Below are 19956 nucleotides of genomic sequence, written 5' to 3' on the forward strand. Positions count from 1 at the left end.
GACTAGAGACAATAAATGTGTTTTTAATAAAATATATTTATATACATTTGATTTGTATTCAATTAGAAACTGTCACTCATAAGTCATAAATGGCAAACAAGATTTTGTTTTTGTTCATAATAATAGCCGGGGATACTAAATTTGCAATTACTAAAGCGTGATGGATTGTGAAGATTAGGTTCTAATACGAAAAAAGTTCATGTTAAGTTTTCCATTTTAGTGAGTCTCCCACGCTTCCCCGGCCACGGTTGCATATAATATGCCTACTGTCATGACAATTGTCAGTGTAAATTATTTTGATTACGACAGCTTGATTTTGCTTTCTTAGATATGTTAACTGTTTAACTAATTGACATAACACTTTGGAATAGGGTATAGTGAGGAGAGGACCATTTTTGGTACCAGTAATTAATTTTTAAATATTATTTCTTCGAATTTAAATATTTATATATTTACTAAGTTGGTTTCTGTATGGTGCTTACTAGTAAGTCTATCTATATTGCTCAATATTTAGAGAGGAATATAAAAACATACAAGGTAAGTAAATTATTCTCAAATCTCAAGAATTAAATGCTTGAAAATTGTTTGCTTCAAATTACCACAATTATAACTACTTTGAAGCTTTTGTCTTGATTGAAAATTTATTTCTCTTTCAAATCTGTACCTATTTTTCTTGCTTAATGGATATCCATTAAATTTGTTGATGTATGGTACATCACCCTTATTATAATATTTTTTATTTTGTAATCGAAAGAAAAAATATATACAAATATATTAATAAGTAAAACAATTTTATTGTTCTAATTTGCTTTTGAAAAAGTTGTGCATAGAATTTTTATATCTTATATGTTTTTTCAAAGTATGATATATACATGAATGTAATGTTATACATAGATGGATGCAGAAGTGGTAAAAGAGAATGTATGGCAAGCAGGAAGTGTAAGAACAAGATGGGTTGTGCTGGCAGCACTGTGTTCCTGTGTCGCAGTGTTAGTAGCTGCAGTGTGTGATCAAACCCTACCTACACCACTTGATCGGTCTGCACCAAAAGACCGCTTCATAGCTGAGATTGCATATGAACATCTGGTCAATCTCACATCCATTGGACCTAGGGTAATTATTAAAATAATAAAGCAAGAAAATATGCAGATTTTTCATTGCTGTATAATTGTTTTAACACTATTTTCCATTAAATATTTTTAAAAAAATACAAAGAATTACTTCTCACTTCTCTTTCTCATATGGCCTAGTTGTTATTCGGGCATCTGATTTATATACACTGTGTAGATCAAGTGTCCGGATTTGATGGCTGGTGGAACTATATAATTTGTTTCATATTGTGAAGCATAGAAAACCATTAATAATATAATAAAAATTAACTGAACATTGAAGTTCTAAGTGGAATTCCAGTTTCATACCAGTTTAATATCATAGATTTTAAAGACATAGACACTTCACTGGTCTGTTATTTGCAGGTAGCAGGCAGTTATGAGAATGAGGTGGCAGCTGTTAAGGTGCTGGTCAATGCTGCTCGTGGGATTCAGTCTGCTGCGTCAGCACATAATCGTGTCGAGTTTGATGTATTCAGGGCTAGTGGTGCCTTTTCGCTTACTTTCATTGATGGTAAAGTATTTCTCACTTCTCCGTCTTTATAAAACTTACTTACTATACACATACAGTCACAGTGACAAAACAGATGGATATAAATAATGTGTGTGCGCAAAACAAGTATGCACAGAGAAACAACAACTCAGAAAAAATCATTACTAAACAAATATAAAATGGAGACAATGATCTGAATAATTGTCATTAATAAAATATATATTTATAACGTTATTATTGAAACAATGGCAGCTGATTTTGTTATTGCATGTTTAGTATGGTGTTTTATGTTTGAAATAAAACAATTATTACAATAGAAATGTGATGTTCCTATTGTTGGGTTTGATTGAAGTGTTTTAAGACTTTAAACCAACATTCAGAAAATATTTAAAAGATCAAAATGATACGATAAACAATTAACAGGTATGAGCAACATATACCGGGACGTCCAAAGCGTGGTGATACGCGTACGAGGGGCCGGGGGCGAAAGCCGACCCACCCGTCGGAGCGCCCTGTTGCTCAATTGTCACTATGACACAGTACCTGATAGTCCAGGTAAGTTCAAAGTCAAAAATCATTTATTCATATAGGTAACACAATGTACCCTTATGAACGTCAAAAACAGAAATATACATTAAATGCTTCTAATTCTACATTAACTGCCAGTTCTCAAATCAAGGGCGTAAAACGGAAGAGAAAAACTCTTTTTAATCGCCAAGTTATTTTTTGTATTACACAATGTTTGTAAGGAGCTGCAACCATCACACCATGTTCCACATGACATCAGCAGGAGGCATGGTGAAATAGGAGCACGCACATACATTCTCGTGGGAACAACACGCAAATACATAGATATATAGGAATATATTGTATGACATATAACATATATATTCCTTAACAGCTTTCACTGCTAAATCTACTTAATCCGTATTTATACTTAAAAGAGTATGATATATTGTTAATAATTATTAAATATAGTAAAACTCGTCAGAGATCTACGGAATTATTTAGAATATTTTTCACATAAAATTTTTTTTCAATTGCATTTATATTTGTTCATTATCGCTGTTCAATGTTCAGGTTTAAAATGTTTTTATTGCTCGTAAACTATTAATGTACCAACACCATACAAGAACATATAAATTGTGAAATATATTATGTATGCTTTATGTGTTTACTTAAATAACAACCATTTTTAGTACTTCTACAAATTGTCTGTGTTTAATTTATCTGTCAATTTGATTTTTTAATAATAATTCCTTACGATTTTTGCTTAACAAAGCGCTAACAAGGTGCAAGGCTGAGGTTCGAACCCAATACCATAGAGAATGATTTATCTTATAGTTCTTTATCGCTTTTCGTATATATATCTTTTTTGTGGTCTTTACCGCGTGTTAATATCAGACTATCATTATTATATATTCACTTTTAATTAACACGCAACAAAAACGTCCCGATCAGTAAACGACAGCTAAATAGTTGAACGTGCCAATTTCGGAAACTGTGGGATGTAATTGAATATTTTTTTGTGTTGAATACTCCTTGACATTTGAAACGAGGAAAAAAACGATGCTCTGGAAACGTGATGGCTGAAGGATTCCCTGGACATCTAAAGAAAACAAACGAGTCCATACTAAGACGGTTACAGGTAAAAAAACGTCTTTCGACACTTTGTTACCAACGCATCCTGGGTTTTTATTTGGACTCGTGACACGCAAAATGCAGAAAGATTAGAAAAACTCATCGTAACGTGATCAGAGTGGAAGGCATCAGACATAGAGGCCGAGCTATCCGATCTACTCGCTAAACGGATCAAACAAAGGACCTTAGCGTCTTGCCATCACCCAGGCGCAGAGATTTGCTGAAGAGGGGAGAGTGGAGTAAGTTGTGCGGCGCCATTACCACGACCTCCAGACATGAAGAGTGCGACTAAAGAAGATTCCTTGTTAAATTTTCATAACCACAGATTATAGCTGGATATGGCGAACGTAGACGCTTATTGGATAAGGATAAAAAGTATTTGCATTCCTATAAAAATACGGCTTTAAGGCCATTAACAGTTAATCGTGTTATTGTAGCAATTATGTGCACGCGCCGTAACTAACTGCTCTATGGAAGTCATAATAAAACAGATTTTAATTTTTAATTCGTAGTAGTAATAAGAGGTAACCTCCCATCAATGTGTGTATCTTTGAATGGCCGCTTTTCCACTCACCAGCTTCGTTTTTTTTGTGCCGGTTTCTGCCCATTCAGTGACGGCCTTACAAAACTGTATAATTACTTATTTATTCGTAATTCGTAAAGAAAACATAAATTATATACAACACAATTAAACCAAACATATAGGCCAAATATGGAATACATAATATATAAAAGCTTCAAATATTCTCGAAAATAAATATGTAATGTATAGGAATTGCTTCTCTGGATATCCGAAAATAGTTGAAGAATTATTGTTGTGTTTCATCTAAGTAATATTGAATGACTCCAAAATTCGATTTGTCCGAGTTTATATTTGCGTCTGAGTTGTAATAGATATTTATAACAAATGAACATGATTGACGACTCGGAAAGACGGATACGGTCGCAATGGGACCGGTGCAGGGTTGGTGAGTGGAAAAATGGCAATTCGCTGCACATCCGAATCCAATGACAATATAGCGACGTGTACAATCTGTGAATTAAGTTATTCCGGCCGCTAAGGATATTTACAACTTCAGAGGTTAGACTGAGGATCTTTTACGGTGGCGGAACTGTACAATCTTTCCTCCGCAACACTCTCTCAGTATGGTCCACAATAACTTCGAATTGATAATCTTCTTTTGGTTTTTTCGATAGGAGAATATAGAGAACTGATCTTGGACAGTTTTATTGTATTGTTACTACCAAAATAATGATCAATTAACATATTTAACTCTGTTAGTATAAGTATGGAATCTTGTATGATATCGTGAATGACACGAATTCAGCAATTATCAATCGTTAGTAACGATAAGGTGACCCCAATCGAACCATTTACAGATTCCATTGATGATAAGGAATGTTCTAATACTGCTTGAATCATTATTGAAAAGAAAATTCTGTATTCATAGAAAAATCTATTAATTCTCGCTTCTAACTTCTATCCTTAGAAGAACGCGTTTCGACCAAAACTCGATCGATCGACAATATCGATTTTCCATTACGTTTTATATATTTTATCTCTTCATGTTATGTTATTATAAAGACTGTCCCTGGATTCATACACACCTAACAACCATCTATATGCACTCAGTGAAGCAGGTTTTATTTAAGGTGATTGAATAAACATTTATTATTATGTAAAAGATTTTATGTTATACACGTTCTATTTGTTTATTAAAGTACAACTCTTAATATATTATGCATTTTCTACAGTCTATGCTACAATATCTCTATTCTAAAATACATGACAATAACGCACATAAATTTTATATAAAAACGTGCTTGAACTTTGATCTCGGTAATTATGATATCATTTAAAATTACTTTGCCCAGCTAAATTATTTAAAGAAAAATTATTAAGCGTGTGTGTAATCAAAAACTGGTTTAGTTTCCTTGTATTTTCATGTTGCTAACTAAAGTACATGTTTAACAGTCCTTGCAACATTAATCTTTATTAATTCATAAAAAAAATTATTTCTACTTCTCAGTAATATAATAGCTATAAAACGAACGTCTACCTACGACTACCCGTCACGTTTTCCCGCTATGGACTCTTAAAGTACTTAAAGGATTTTAAATTTGCACACCGTGTGCAGTTTGATCTAACTTACAAGATAGGATACATAGTCTAGCCATAAATACTGAAACAAAATTTAAAAACAAACATTTATATTGCAAATAACATTTACATAAAACAATTTTAAAATATCGAAGTGGTCTCCATTGACTGCAATACAATCCTAAAAGGTTGAGGCCAGTTATCAATAATAAGTACGCACTCTTTCATAAGAAAATTCTTCACTGTCAATCGTACGGATTATTTTAGGTACTCCAAATTGTCATGGCGTTTATAGCAAGCCGTAAACCACTCTAAAACCGTAAAACATAATCCAGCGGATTAAGATCGGGACTAGACGACGGCCAGTCTTTAGCTCTGATGTAGTCCGAAACGTTTGTTTCCAACCAAGACTGCTTAGACCGTGCTTTATGACCCGGTTTCAAGTCTTGCTGGAAGGACCATTCTTGGTTATTGAACATTTCAACAAATTTTTCTGTGACTTCCCTTTGCGTACCGCTTCAGTAGTTATTTCGGTTTTACCACCCTATTCTTTTTTAAATATCATTTAAGAAATTACTAGTACATACGTCTCTTATAGGCTACAAGTCCTAAGTCATCATTTAAAATACTCGACATGGTTCTAGGTATTATCTTATTCTCCCCAGATAAAATCTTTTGCTTTCGGACAGGATTTCTTCGAATTCTTTCCAATACTACTTTGACCACCTTTTTCTGACGTGGTCGGCTTATCTTTTACTGTCACAAACAGAGGTCTGATTATACCTATTAATTTAAGCAAGCCTTCTAAAGATGTTTTTATTCACTATTCACACACACATTATATGTTAAATGCGCATAAATAAACAAAATCCATTGGTGAACAGCCTACTATCTCAAGAATGAGAGTCGCACGCTGAAGCCACTAGGCCAACACTGCTCACCAATAAAGAAACAAATACGGACTTTTCAAGTGTGAAAAACCCAGCCAATACTAAACATCCAACTCCTCCCCATTCATTGACGCCTAGTATGTATCGTAAATATGTTAACGTTATTCGATTGCAATATGGTTCCAGGTGCCAGCGACGACGGTGCTGGATGCGCTGTAGTACTAGAAACACTTAGAGCCCTGGCCGCCTCACCACATCCCCTACGCCATGACGTGGTCGCTCTACTCAATGGGGCTGAAGAAAATATAATGCAGGCATCCCATGCCTTTGTAACAACGCACCGGTGGGCGAAATCTTTGCGGGCTTTTATCAATATTGAAGCCTGTGGCGCGGGCGGTCGTGAAGTTCTGTTCCAGGCGGGACCGAATGACCCCTGGATGCTCGAGGTACTCCCCTGTACGTAATCACGCACGTCGCATCTCACCTCACGTTTGCATGTTATCATTGTTTGTCATATGTAATTCGTACTAGCTTACTAGAACTGTCTTACGAGATTGCCATTTTTTCTATAAATTATAACTGATAACTTACCACTTGTATGACCAAGTCGTGAATGCGTTTAATGTGTCTTGCACACTTATATGTTCTTAACATAGTAGTAGTTATATTGTGTATCTTATGTATTTAATAATATATCTTTTTAATATAATTAAACTACGTTCGTTACAGTAAAACTAATGTTAAAAGGATTAAATATGTAATATATGCTTATCTGACATTATCAATTAGTAACGAATTTCTTGGGTTAATTTGAATTCAAATTGCACTTTGTAAGAAACGAACATTTATACATTCGTCCGCGTACACGCGCGCGTGATTGCTTTTCGGTGTTTTCGTTTATATGTTAATATAATGTTGTCTTTTAGTAACTTGTGAAACGCATATTTATTATACAAACACTTAATGTAATTTGCATATACGTGGGTAACACTGAAAATGTTTAGAACAGGCCAGTTAGAAGCATTGCTAATAAAAACTTTTTTTGAATTTCAATTTTAGAACTCTTTGGTAACCTAATACATTTGTAATTTATTTTTGTGAATTGGCGGCAAATCTAAAAATCTTGTTACACCTGAACATGAACCTAACGCGAGAAAATTTTCGGTCAATGATTTATTATGACTTTCGTTGTGTGCTTACTCACCAACAAGGCTATGATAGGCTACGATTAGCCTTTCTTAATAGAACCCCATCTCGTGCCACCATTTACAATTTTTTTAAAGAGTTTAAGCGTGAACGTAGCAATCTCAATGATGATCCGCGTGAGGGACGTCCTTTAACAGCGACTACTGAAGATAACATCAATGCTGTGCGACGCTTGATCGAGGAAGATAAGAGAGTTACCTATCAGCAGATACGGGCAAGCCTAGCCTTGGTATGAGTCAAGTTCAAAAAAATATTACATGAACATTTAGGCGTCAGGAAGCTTTGTACCAGATGCATTCTCCATACCTTCCATACCACCATACCATACCCAGAAACACCTCCGTTGGACTGGTTAATATTTAACTATGGCAGGTGTCGAGATAATGAGTCATCCGCCATATGACATCCTGATCTGGCGCCCTGTGACTATCATTTATTCCCAAGAACTAAAGCTATTCGAGTCCTGAAGATGCTGTGAAAGCGTACGAAAATGCAATAGAAGAGATCCCAAAGGTAGAATGGGCCCACTGCTTTTCTCAATGGTTCCATCGAATCGACCATGTGTAGAGAGGAAATGAGATTACTTTGAAAAACAATAAAAGTATTGGCAACTTTCTACATTAAGCCGTTTTACACTTTCAGTGCTACCTAGGTATGTATGTATACGCTAAAGTCAGTGGCCTTTAAAGTGGGGGGGGGGGGACTGATACAGTCTGTATGATACAAATGTATAATACAGTTTATTAGTCTTTAAGTAACTTGTTTGCTAAAAAGCAGCCATAATTGCTAATGTAATTTTCGTCTTTATACGCTGAAATCAAGGGTGTCGCCAAAGTAGGGGGGGGGGGCTTTACGGTTACAGTCAAGACCACGTTGAGCATTTGGTTTAATTTTATTTGCACTTTATACGAATTATATTTACCCATCTTTAATTCGTCGGCTGGCGCCGCCCTTAGTTAAATTAACGTCTAATGTTTGCATTAAAGGTATACGCGGGCGCAGTACCGCACCCGTTTGCATCATCTCTAGCCCAGGAGTTGTTCGAGAGCGGACTAATCCCCGCCGATACTGATTTTCGAATCTTTCGAGACTTCGCTAACATATCCGGTAAGCTGATCAAGCAATCTTCTATATAAAACGCTACAACCTACTAAAATATAAAAAATAACAAAAATATGTACGATTACATCAGTAACCAATTTGATTTTGTCAACACTATGATCGTCGTGAACTTTTAATAAAAAAAAAATCGTTCATTTAGTCTTAATTTGTCACAAGGTATTTTATTGTAACATTTAATACAGTTTCGAGTTGATAATTTAGTAAATTAGCGTTTATATTGTTATTTTTATTTGCAGGTGTGGACCTGGCATGGAATAGCAATGGATATGTGTACCATACGAGCCTTGATACGGCGGATAAAGTGCCACGTGCCACCTTACAACGCACCGGAGACAACGTGCTTGCGCTCGCGCATGGTACGTATAATAGTGAAACGAACACATAACAAGTGTTCACTAATTTATTAAGTTAGTTAGTTTATCTACTTATAGAACTGATTTAAGCACAGTATGAACGTATTTTTTTTATTGAAAAAATGGCACAAATAAAAAACCTTACTATCGGTAAAATGTTATTGTGTATTTTACATTAACGTCCAATAGTGAAACTCAGCTGCCGGTCTCTCGGTTTTAATCTATATATATATTAATAATCTCATGCAGGTCTGCTCAGTAACGAACGATTGGAGGCCGCTGCCGAACGTACACGTGCGCCTGTATACTTTGACGTAGTTGGCCGCGTGGTAATACTAGCGCGGGCACCTGCTGCCTTCGTAGCCACAATCTTAGCTTTGGCTACAGTTGTGCTTAAGCTATACCTAAGCGCCACTCAAGCTAAACAGCTGTATATACCGAGAATGCGGTGGATGCGGGTGGTTGGACGTGCGTTGTTGTCGGTGACGCTTGCGCAGTGTTGCGGCCTCGCTGCGTCTATTGCGGTTGCTCTGCTGTTACATGTCAGTGGAGCCCGATTGGCGTTTTATTCGCGGCCCTGGCTTTTGATACCGCTCTACTCTGTTCCAGGTATTGTATTCGTATAGGAATTCAGCTCTACCATAGTTAGTCGACCTAGGGTCTTAATAATTCTTGGCAACGCACCTGCGAGTGGTTATGTGTATACATTTGTGGCGATGTCATTTAACATCAGATGAGCTTCATGCCTTGCATTTTTTTTTTATAAATACAAATACACGATAAATGAAGTTTGTTTTTTGCTTAGCTTTTTTTGATTTTGGTTATTTTAATTCTGTCGTTTCTCTATGGTTCGTTAGTCTATGGGGAAAGAATATTTTTAGGAAATGACACAAACTTAACTATCACTGAAGAATGCGATGCTAAACACGAGTTGCTTTATTACTTTGACAGCAATTTTAGTATATATTTGAAGTATCTCCTGAAGGTCTGTTGTTAAATTATTTGTGCTTGTCCTTTTCGATAAAAGGAAATATACTATGAAAGGGTGTTTACAGCCGTGGTAGCATCGTGGTGGGATGCACGTCTAACGTGGGGCAAAGCGCAAAGGGGTGGGGGCGTGGCCACAATAGCACGTGGGGAGTGGACGCTGCGAGCGTGGCATGACGCGCTGTGCAGCGCAGCCGCTATCTTACTTGCAGCTGGAGCTTCTTTGTAAGTATTTTGTTGAACAACATTGCTCCCTCCATTCAGCTTGAGCTATATATTCTAAAATATAGCAGCGGACAGCGGACCCGACATTGTTTTTCTGGCGCGTATATAAATAGTTTTGTTGGTATTCAAACACGGGAGCAGGCCGTATAACTGGCCGTGTGAAAAACATGGATTTTGCATGATTAATGCTATACAATTAGCGACTGCAATAATTATTTTATATGTATTTCATCAATACAATAACTCCGATCGAAGTATTGTTTTAAACGATATTCATTTTTCTTCTCATCCTCTTCAAAGGTTTGAATTGTGAAAACGCTTTGCACTAAAAAAATCTATCGCAACAAAAGTCATGATTACTTAATATGGTGGTTAAGTATTCTTAAATTTTCTCATTTTCCGCGCAATTTTCTTCTATAAGAACCTTCTCCTGTCAATAACAAACACAACAAAATAAAGAATTAGCGAAATCGGTTCAGCCGTTTACGCCTGATGCCGTGACGAACGGAAACAGGGATTCATTTTTATTTGAATTCAGATTATGGTAAACGTAAAATACAATAAAAAATTACTAGCAAAACAGCGGATTAGCCAATCCAATGTCAATATAATAGGCATAGCCTGATACTTAACAATGATTTTTTTTTATTGATCTACCCTCTATCGAATATGTCAAGCTCTGTATATTAAACTTTTAAGTTTCATTATCTAGATCTATGTACAGGAAGTAGGTGATAATTTTTCAATATAAAGTCACACGAATAAGTCTATATATACATAAATAATGCGTTTTTCATAACATTTAAAATGACAGTGGACTGCGCAGCGCCTTCGTAGTGTTTCTGTGGACGTTACCAGCTAGCGCGGACGTCATTTGCGTACTCCTTGGCGTACACGGAGCTCCGCGAGTGGTGTGTGGGGCGTTCGCCGCTGCATTACCAGCGCTACAGACCGCATACCTGGCCCTGGCGTCTCTTAATATGTTTGTCCCTGTTATGGGACGCGCTGGGACCTCAGCTCTACCACCAGATGTAAGTTTTTAATAGTTTGCTTTCGCGAGTTCTAGATTACCGAAGGACTATAATGACGTAAGAGTGGTGTCTGAATAAATTTTCTTGAATTGAATTGAATTTTGAATGCAATTTTTGTCATCAAATTTAAAACCACAATTTTTATGTCTGGGCCTCATATTTCTGTATCTGTTCGATGAAAATTTGTTAATCTAATAGCCAAGTAGGTGATCAGCCTTCTGTGCCAGACACACGTCGGTTATTGACTCTAAGACATGCCCGTCGACTTACGATGTTTTCCTTAACCATTCGAGCGAATGTTAAATAAGACAAAGTCTGTTGGTGCACAGCCGGGGATCAAACCTACGACTTCAAGGATGAGAATCGCACGCTGAAGCCATTAGCTGCTCTTCTATACATTTTTAATTTTAGTTTATTTTACGTATGCGAAATGTCCGTGTAACTTATAAACATACAGTATTGTTTTTGACTGAATTGAACTATTAACGGATTAATGTTCCAATTAAAAGTCAAATATATGAAAAAAAATCTTATTCAATCGGTCTTCTGTGCCTAAACTGAAGAGAGATTTTTCATAGGTGATAATGGCAGTACTGGTTGGTGCGCTCACGCTGACGTTGTTCAGTTGGATGCTGCCCCTCGTAGTTGCTGCTAAACAGCCGCAGAAACTGGTAATTGTTAATATTATTAAACATTTACTAAAATATATCAGCGATAGAAAAATACCAACACAATCCTAGTGGACAACAAACAAAACAACAATTTTAACATTGACGTAATTGGGCGCGACTTTTTTTAATGTAATAGTATACAAACGGGCATAGGGCTGACCTGATGTTAAGTGATACCGCCGCCCATGGATACTCGCATTGCCAGAAGACTCGCAAGTGCGTTGCCGGCCTTTCAAGAATTGCTCTTTACTTGAAGGACCCTAAGTTGAATAGGTTAGGAAATACTTCAGTGGGCAGCTGGTTGGCTGGGCTGGCTGAGAAAACGCTCAGTTGTGGAAAAACTAATTTTATTTTTACATTTTTGAGACAGACAACAGATTGACTGAATAATAAAGTTACTAAAAATTAAACAACATTTGTAAACCTGTTCACATCATTTCAGTGGCATCTTCAATCCTGGCTTACCAAATACTAACTATTACATACAGTATACATATATTAAATTCAATGACAAAAAATAAAAATATGAAAGTGCTTAAAAACAGATTAAAAATATTAAATTACAAACATTCTGTTACGTGTAAATGTTTCAAGTAAGTCAATAATTATTGACAAAAAGAGATTATATATTTTACAAAATAATATAATTTGAATTATGTTATATTTAAAAACCACTAGGTCTGGGTTTTTTATGTAATAGGTGGTAAACAGCCAGAAGGCTCGTAAGTGCGTTGCCGGCCTTTTAAGAATTGGTACGCTCTTTTCTTGTGGGACTGTAAGTCGACTTGGTTCAGAAATACTTCAGTGGGCAGCTGTTTTCGCATAGTAGTGGTGCGCAGCAAAAACTGCCTTAATAAATCTTTTTTTTATTTTTATTAAGAAGATTTACAACATAATACAGAAATAGATGTATATATAACAATGTGGGCTAATTAAAAATCTTCATATATAGCTTTTTTTTTCAATTAATGTAAAATACTATTGTTAGGAGCGCGACATAAAGTGTTTAAGTATATAAGGTGATACCTAGGTAGCAATGTTCAGATATTTCTATATATATAAAATACTCGTGTCACAGTTTTCGTTGCCATACTCCTACGAAACGGCTTGACCGATTTTGATGAAATTTTTTGTGCTTATCCAGTATCTATGTGAATCGGCCAACATCTATTTTTCATCCCCCTAAATTTTATTTTTATTTTTTAGACAACATTTTTAATTTCTATTTTTTTTATGATACAACATACAACCCCTCTACGATCAACCCCTATTTTTAATTATAGTAGAAATTTTTATTGAACTTGAAAAATGTTACCTATATAAATAATATACATGGCAAGACGACGTTTGCCGGGTCAGCTAGTTACTATATAATATTCACATGTATTTATTAAAATATAAATTAAACTGAACATTGATTACAGATACGACTTGGCTGGGCGGTCACCTTATCCACTGTGGTCCTTGTACTTTGCACTCCACTTGGATTTCCATACAGCGAGACACGACCGCAACGCTTCATGGTGTTCCACACACGACGAACGGAACACTCACACACACCCAGAGACACGTTATTGTATTGGGTTCCCGCGTTGGACGCGAACACGCCACAATCGGTATACGCGCACGTGCCTGAAGTGGCGTATGCGCCCGCCACATGTTACGACAAACTCTACTGCGGGGCCCCGTATTACCTCCCCGTTATATCCCTGGTGGCCCACGGCCATGAACTTCCAGCTCTAGAGGAACCGAAAACGTCACTCAACGCCAGTGCCGAAGTTATAGGCGAGGGACCGACCCGCGATTTAAAACTTAAACTGCACGGCCCCAACCACATAGTCGTAATTTTATCGCCCGTTACCGGATCTATCTCGTGGTGTCAGACGGGAGAGTTTCAAATAATCCCACAGCCAGGACCCCAATGGCAAAACAGGCAGACCTATTTTGTCTCCCTCCACGACGCTCTGAGTCCAGCCCCGTGGGAACTGTTATGTCGAATCGAGTCTCACGGGAACGGCTCGAAATGGGTAGATATATCTGTGGCGGGGCATAGTATGTCCGGTGCGTTGAAACATAGCGATGCGCATGCGCAGCTGTTGTCACGCTTTCCGAATTGGTCCGCTGTTACGGGTTGGGGAGTACATTTACATCTCTTTTCGCTATAGAAGTGTTGAAAGTGGAAGAGAGTGACATATCGCTAGTATTTACTTCTCTTGCCACAGATTGCACGTAACACACAGGTTAAGGACTCCCGGTAAATTATTAAATGGTCAAATTAGGTGCAGGCGTAGTATTGAGGGGTAAGGCAGACATGGCGTGCTTAAAAAAATTACAGTTAAATCATTTTGTATCTGTGAAACTAAAACTTGGAGTCTGAAGTGACATTGGTTAACATTTTGACCATCCAGAAAAGTTGTATTGATAAAATGCTTTAGTCATTAGGTTACAGTTAATTAACTGTAAAGAAGAGAATACAGTAGTTAGTGGACGTTGAGAGTAAACTCGAAAACCAAAGTTCAAAAAAGAAAGCAATATTTTATTAAATTATTTTATGTTTTTACCTGTTGCATTTTATAATTTTAATTTTTTAATCTGTAAACAAAAGACAATGATGTGTGTCTAATATTTTTAAATAGTTGTACTGGTACTTTTCCATAGATACATATAAGTCTATGTAGAGTACTGTTGGCAAGAAATGTGCCTTAGCAAATGATTTAAAAATTTAAACTAGTAAGAAATTTTCCTCGTGTGTCAATTGTCAACTAAGAATCTAATGAATGCCTGTAAATATGGTTGACCTGTCAAAGCGTTTGCGTGACATTTATATGATAAGTAATTCAAAGCTTAGCTCAGTATGTGTCTGATATGCAGAAGATTATTAGAAAAGTGTAAATTTGATACGTCAAAATGCTTATTTTTCCGCCAAATCTTGCAAAGATTACTTTGTGACCGGCGTGACCCCACAGCCGCTTGTTTCTTTCTATACAGTTTCGATATATCATGATTCGGTTTTAAAAACCATTTCATATTTTAAACTAGTGGTTATGAAACCTATACAAATTCGCTTTAAAATTTTAAATTAAAATATTCATAAGTTTAAGAATCCGCCAAAACGCGTGCGTCGGTAAGATGGCGTCGCAACAGACTATAAATAAACAACAGACAGTAAATACGTAAACGAACATCAAGTTTTCTATGTGTTCATAATTATTCTGCGATTACGATACGCTCTTTAAAGCAATGTTTTTGACATTTAACACATTATCTTTCATTATGATTATATGACGTAATTCGCGCGACTTTGAGTACTAAGGTAATACAAATTAGTAGTCATTCTTATTTAATATTAAATTCGAGTCGGCTTACGTTGAAATTGTTTATCTGACATTTGTGGTAGTAATAGTCCCCATAGATATACCATAGTTATAGATTATGTTTAGCAAAAGTACACCAATAATTTAAGTAGGTAATAAACATAGGCTGTGAACTAAGTAATAATAAGTAAGATTATTATTTACTTAAATAATCGGCTACTGTGGAATAGCCTGATAGTGAAGCAGCCTTTTCCTTGCCAAAGAGAATTAGATGCGTTCTTCGTTGTACTGTAGCCGTCCATTTTGTTGTTGCAATTGTTAGAATGGTATGTAACATAGATTCTGAACCAAATGGGTCATAGGAATAGGTAGATAACCTAAAAATGCGCCACTATTATTGCGCGTAAGCTCTGCACTGTTTGAATACAAAAAAGTTGATTCGCACAATCTATTATGATTGATATATTCAATATGAATTAAAGTGAAACGCTCCCTGTTCAAGTATTACGCACCGAATTTGGGGATGGAAACGACATTTGCTTGTAAAACGTGACAGTCCGTTTCAAAGGGGGGGGGGGGGGGTTATGCTACGCGTTACATAGCATTGCTTTATTCTCTGACTCGTGTTTTAAAACATTTTATTTATTTCAAAATTTCAAATGGAATGACCACATTTTTTAAACGGTCATTTGATCAGGTAACGGTTTGCTTTCGCTAGTTTTGAAAAATGCCAGTAAATATGTAGTATTCAACTTCTGTGTTTTTTTTTTTATTATCATAGTATAAAATCTCCTGAAGAGATGTATTTTTTTAATATTTGTGTATTGTAACGGGAATTGTGAATCCTGTTGTTCATATAAATTGTCTATAAAAATGCACTGGTATTTTTACCAATGTATTGGTAAAATTTGGATGGCATGGGGGTTAAAAGGGTTAAGGGGATGGGAGTATAGAAAAATGGCTTTTACACATTAAGAAAAACACTTTTTGAACGGATTAAAGCTATGTATTGAAAACTTATAATTATTGACATAACTCTAAATTTTAATTTTTTTTTCGACGTTTCGCGTGCTAAAAAGCGTGCGTGGTCACGGTGACACAAGTAGGTTTTTAATAATAATACATAGCTTTAATCCGTTCAAAAAGTGTTTTTCTTAATGTTAACGTGCGTTAAAAATATTCAAAAAAGTGCGTTGCGTAATACTTGAACGATCCATAAAATTGAGATAAATGCACAAATAATTAATAGTCCTTAATTAATATTTAGACATTAATAGCAATAATTATTTTGTCGTGTTCATATTTTGCGTCAATGTTTGTTTGACACTAGCTAATAGAGTGGCTTTATGTATGTGAAATTTAATTTTAAATTACTTCAGTAGGTGTTGTGTTTGTCTATTGCAAATATACAAAATATATTTTTAGTGTAGAAGAATGGAATGCTTTCTTTACAGTTGTCTTTTTCTTACTCTTATTAATCCTGAATGAAATGAATAAGATAGAGATTAATAGAGATAGATTTGAATATCAAATCTCATTTATTGTTCAGAGACAATATCTTAAATACTACTTACACCTATTCACACATACATATTATTTTATTGAGCTGTTGGTGTATTGCGCTCTTTCAGCTATTAACATTTTGCAACACACGTGAGTAGTGTCAGCAATTGATCAATATTCGAATAAAATATAATTCAAAATATACTTCAGCTGTTAAGATTTGGAAGAAACATGAGCCATGTCAGCAGTTGGTCAATGTTCAAATGAAATCTGAACAAGAATCTTATGCTATGGTTTGGTCAAAGCGCCGAGTCATTGTTCAGATGCGCGGCATATAATGTGGCCGTGCTGATCACCATCCTTCGTAAGGAGATGGCACTATGAAACAAACTACATAGAATTCGCAAAATTTTGTAATAGTTATATTAAAAGTACGATTTCCATTTCCGAGACCAACCTACGACCTCAGAAATGGATGGATTGGTGCACCAATGGATTTTCTATATACGCATTAAAAATTCGCTCGAACGGTGAAGGAAAACATCGTGCAGAAACCGACTTGCCTGAGACCTAAGAAGGTTTATGTTATTTTTATTAAAAAACTGGTATTTTCACAAATTCCTACGTACGTGCAATACATAACAATTATGTATTGATACTAAATTGGAATTCTCTGATTAGAATTACCTCTTCGTATTATTGTGTCACGTACAGTATTTAGGTTATCCATTTATGTTGGTATTAAATAAATTTTCAAAATTGGTTGTATTATTCTACCCTATAACTTACAAAGTGTTATGTAATCAAAGTATCATAAACTTATGTCAACTCTTAAATTCAGATAGTTAATATAACTTAATTCGAAAAGGATAGAAATTTAAATGAATTATACTAACATATAAATAATCTTGAATCTTCAGAACTTTTTATTCAACTTTATGTAGCCTCGTTATATGATGATAGAAGTGACATTAATTCCCTCTTTCTGATGATGTAATATATATTTCTTTTTACATTTTAAGTTCATTTTTATAGCACAGTAAAACCTCCATACGTTTCACAAATAGGTCATACTCTAGCGAAGAGTCTAGAAGGTAAGCAGGAATTGGAATTTTTTGACGCTGGACTGTGCGAGTCGAATACACAGGAAAATAGTTATATTTTCGGCATCGGTGATAATAGTCCCGAACGTACAATCTCATCTCTCCCAGCAGGAATGAACATCCAGTTTCATTATTCATTGTCATAATTTGATTAAATCTTAAGCCAAATAGTGAGACATACCCTTCTCGGGGAACCTCGAGCTGGATCTCTTTGCAATATAACTCTGTGTTTACTTTTTTAGAACGTATTCTAGTGGTAACTATTTAAGTTTTATTTCTTTACGAGGACTTGTTAATGAGATGGGAGCTAGCCCTCTTACGAAATAAAACTGGTTGCAGGCAGGGTATGATCAAGATTGGGACGAGAAAGAACAAAATGGAAGGGTCTGGAGGATGCGTCGAGATCGGCAATCTTAAGTGTGTATGGAAAAGGAACTTGTGTGAAATAAAGGCTATTCTTATTTATCTTCGTCACGCGATGACGCGAATTAAATTCTATCATTTGCTTTTTAGAAACTTTGTCAAAATAAAAAAAAAAACATAAAGGCAGACATCTAAATTTCTTTTATTTTTTTATAATAAAAATTTATGAAATGCATACTTGGCAGAATTGATTGGTGATTTTTACGTTTCCATGTTTTTTGTCTGTCGGAATTCATATTATGTTTGCAAGGCAATCATATTTTAAAAAAAATGGTGATACTAATTACTACGAAGCTACTAGCCATAATACAGAGTATTATTACAAATTCGCGTACTTCAACGAACTGTAATGGTTTAACCATTCTATCTTTGTTTAATTATTTATTTATAAGTAATCCTACATGAGTAAGGAGTCATTGTCGTCATTATTTTCCGACGTAACCATAAGCACGTAGCGACTTAATTAATTATCTTTGGTCCATGTTGGTGGTCTCACGTCTCTTTGTGGTCTTCCACTACAGGGAGATGGTTCATAAACAGTATCTGGCCTAGAGCAGGAATAAAGGGGGTTAGAGCATAAAGTTAGCACTATTGCCATTATATAAAATAAAATAAAAAAGGGGGTTAGCTTCCTGAAAAGGTAAGTTCTCATTAACTTTGTTTATTTTTTCAGGAATTTCAATTTGTTCTGTTTCTGGTTCTGGAGATCTTCGTGTTTTTCACGAAGCGTTTCAGCGAAGCAGGAGTACCGCCATAATGCATCTTTTTGAATACTTTTCCATCTCTGCTGTAGATTCCGCATATCCCATGAATACTCTTTCTGTGGCTTTGGCTATTAATTTTCCTCTTGGGTTTTTGCTCATCACAAACTCTCTATTTAAGAATACTTTCATTGACGTGACCTAATTTCTAGTCACTGTAAGCATTGATGTTGTCTAGCGGTTTGTTTCGTTTGAATATCGACGCTTACAGCGACTCGGATTATGCTCGAGGCCCATTGACACGAAGAAGCACTTCTGGCTCCGTACTGATGATAGCCGATGGACCAATATTATGGGCATCCAAGAGGCAGCCTATAGCGCTATCGTCAACTGAAGCCGAGTACACTATTACAAGAAATAACTGGTTTTGACATTAAAATAAATTTGATAATCAAAGTTAGATTCAATTTCTGAAGTCTGGAACAACAAAAGGTCGAAGAACAGAAACGTGTGGTACCATTTTATACATGAACACTTCGTGCATGGATTAATAAATATTAGCTACTGTCCCACGGAAATTTAGTTAGTTGCCGTAATGACAAAACCATTATCAAAAGTAAAGTTTGAAAGACACTGTGCAAGATAAATGCATGTATCGAAAGGTGTCTCGGCAACATGAGTGAACATCAGGAGAAGGTGTTGGAAGGTTGTGATGTAGTGCACTTATATTTGTCTATGATGCACTACATTTGAATTAAGATTGTTCTTTTACTTTTGATGTGCGGTGTCATTTTAAATTATATTTTTGACATACAAGTAAAATGTTTTCAAATATTATTTACATTTTATTTAATTGCTGTAGCCGCTAGTCCAGCGCTGATAGGGTATCAGGTTGTCTAGCCAAATTATTGGCTGTTATACACAAAAAAATATGATAGCGAATCAGCTGTCTGTCTTTTAAAATATGTTTGTAGATTATATCTATCCTTTGTCAAAAAGTAATTATTAGAACTATTGGTATCAATTAGCATAAAGTTATTATTATACAATACAAACAAACATTTCATGGTATGGTAGAGACAG

The 19956-nt window shown here is 35.6% G+C and overlaps 1 protein-coding gene across 1 annotated transcript; it reads left to right on the forward strand.

The window, feature by feature from the left end:
* Positions 1-327: 327 nt before the first annotated feature.
* On the forward strand, positions 328-16160 carry LOC123715139 (endoplasmic reticulum metallopeptidase 1-like). Its single transcript, XM_045669996.1, has 12 exons — positions 328-537; positions 895-1113; positions 1476-1623; positions 2026-2157; positions 6421-6680; positions 8427-8547; positions 8799-8918; positions 9165-9524; positions 9971-10127; positions 10942-11158; positions 11737-11829; positions 13254-16160. Exons 1-12 carry the CDS (start codon positions 472-474, stop codon positions 13992-13994), a joined length of 2634 nt encoding a protein of 877 aa, XP_045525952.1. The 5' UTR covers positions 328-471; the 3' UTR covers positions 13995-16160.
* Positions 16161-19956: the final 3796 nt, after the last annotated feature.

The sequence above is a fragment of the Pieris brassicae genome, chromosome 10 (genome assembly GCF_905147105.1).
Source record: "Pieris brassicae chromosome 10, ilPieBrab1.1, whole genome shotgun sequence".
NCBI classification, from domain to species: domain Eukaryota; kingdom Metazoa; phylum Arthropoda; class Insecta; order Lepidoptera; family Pieridae; genus Pieris; species Pieris brassicae.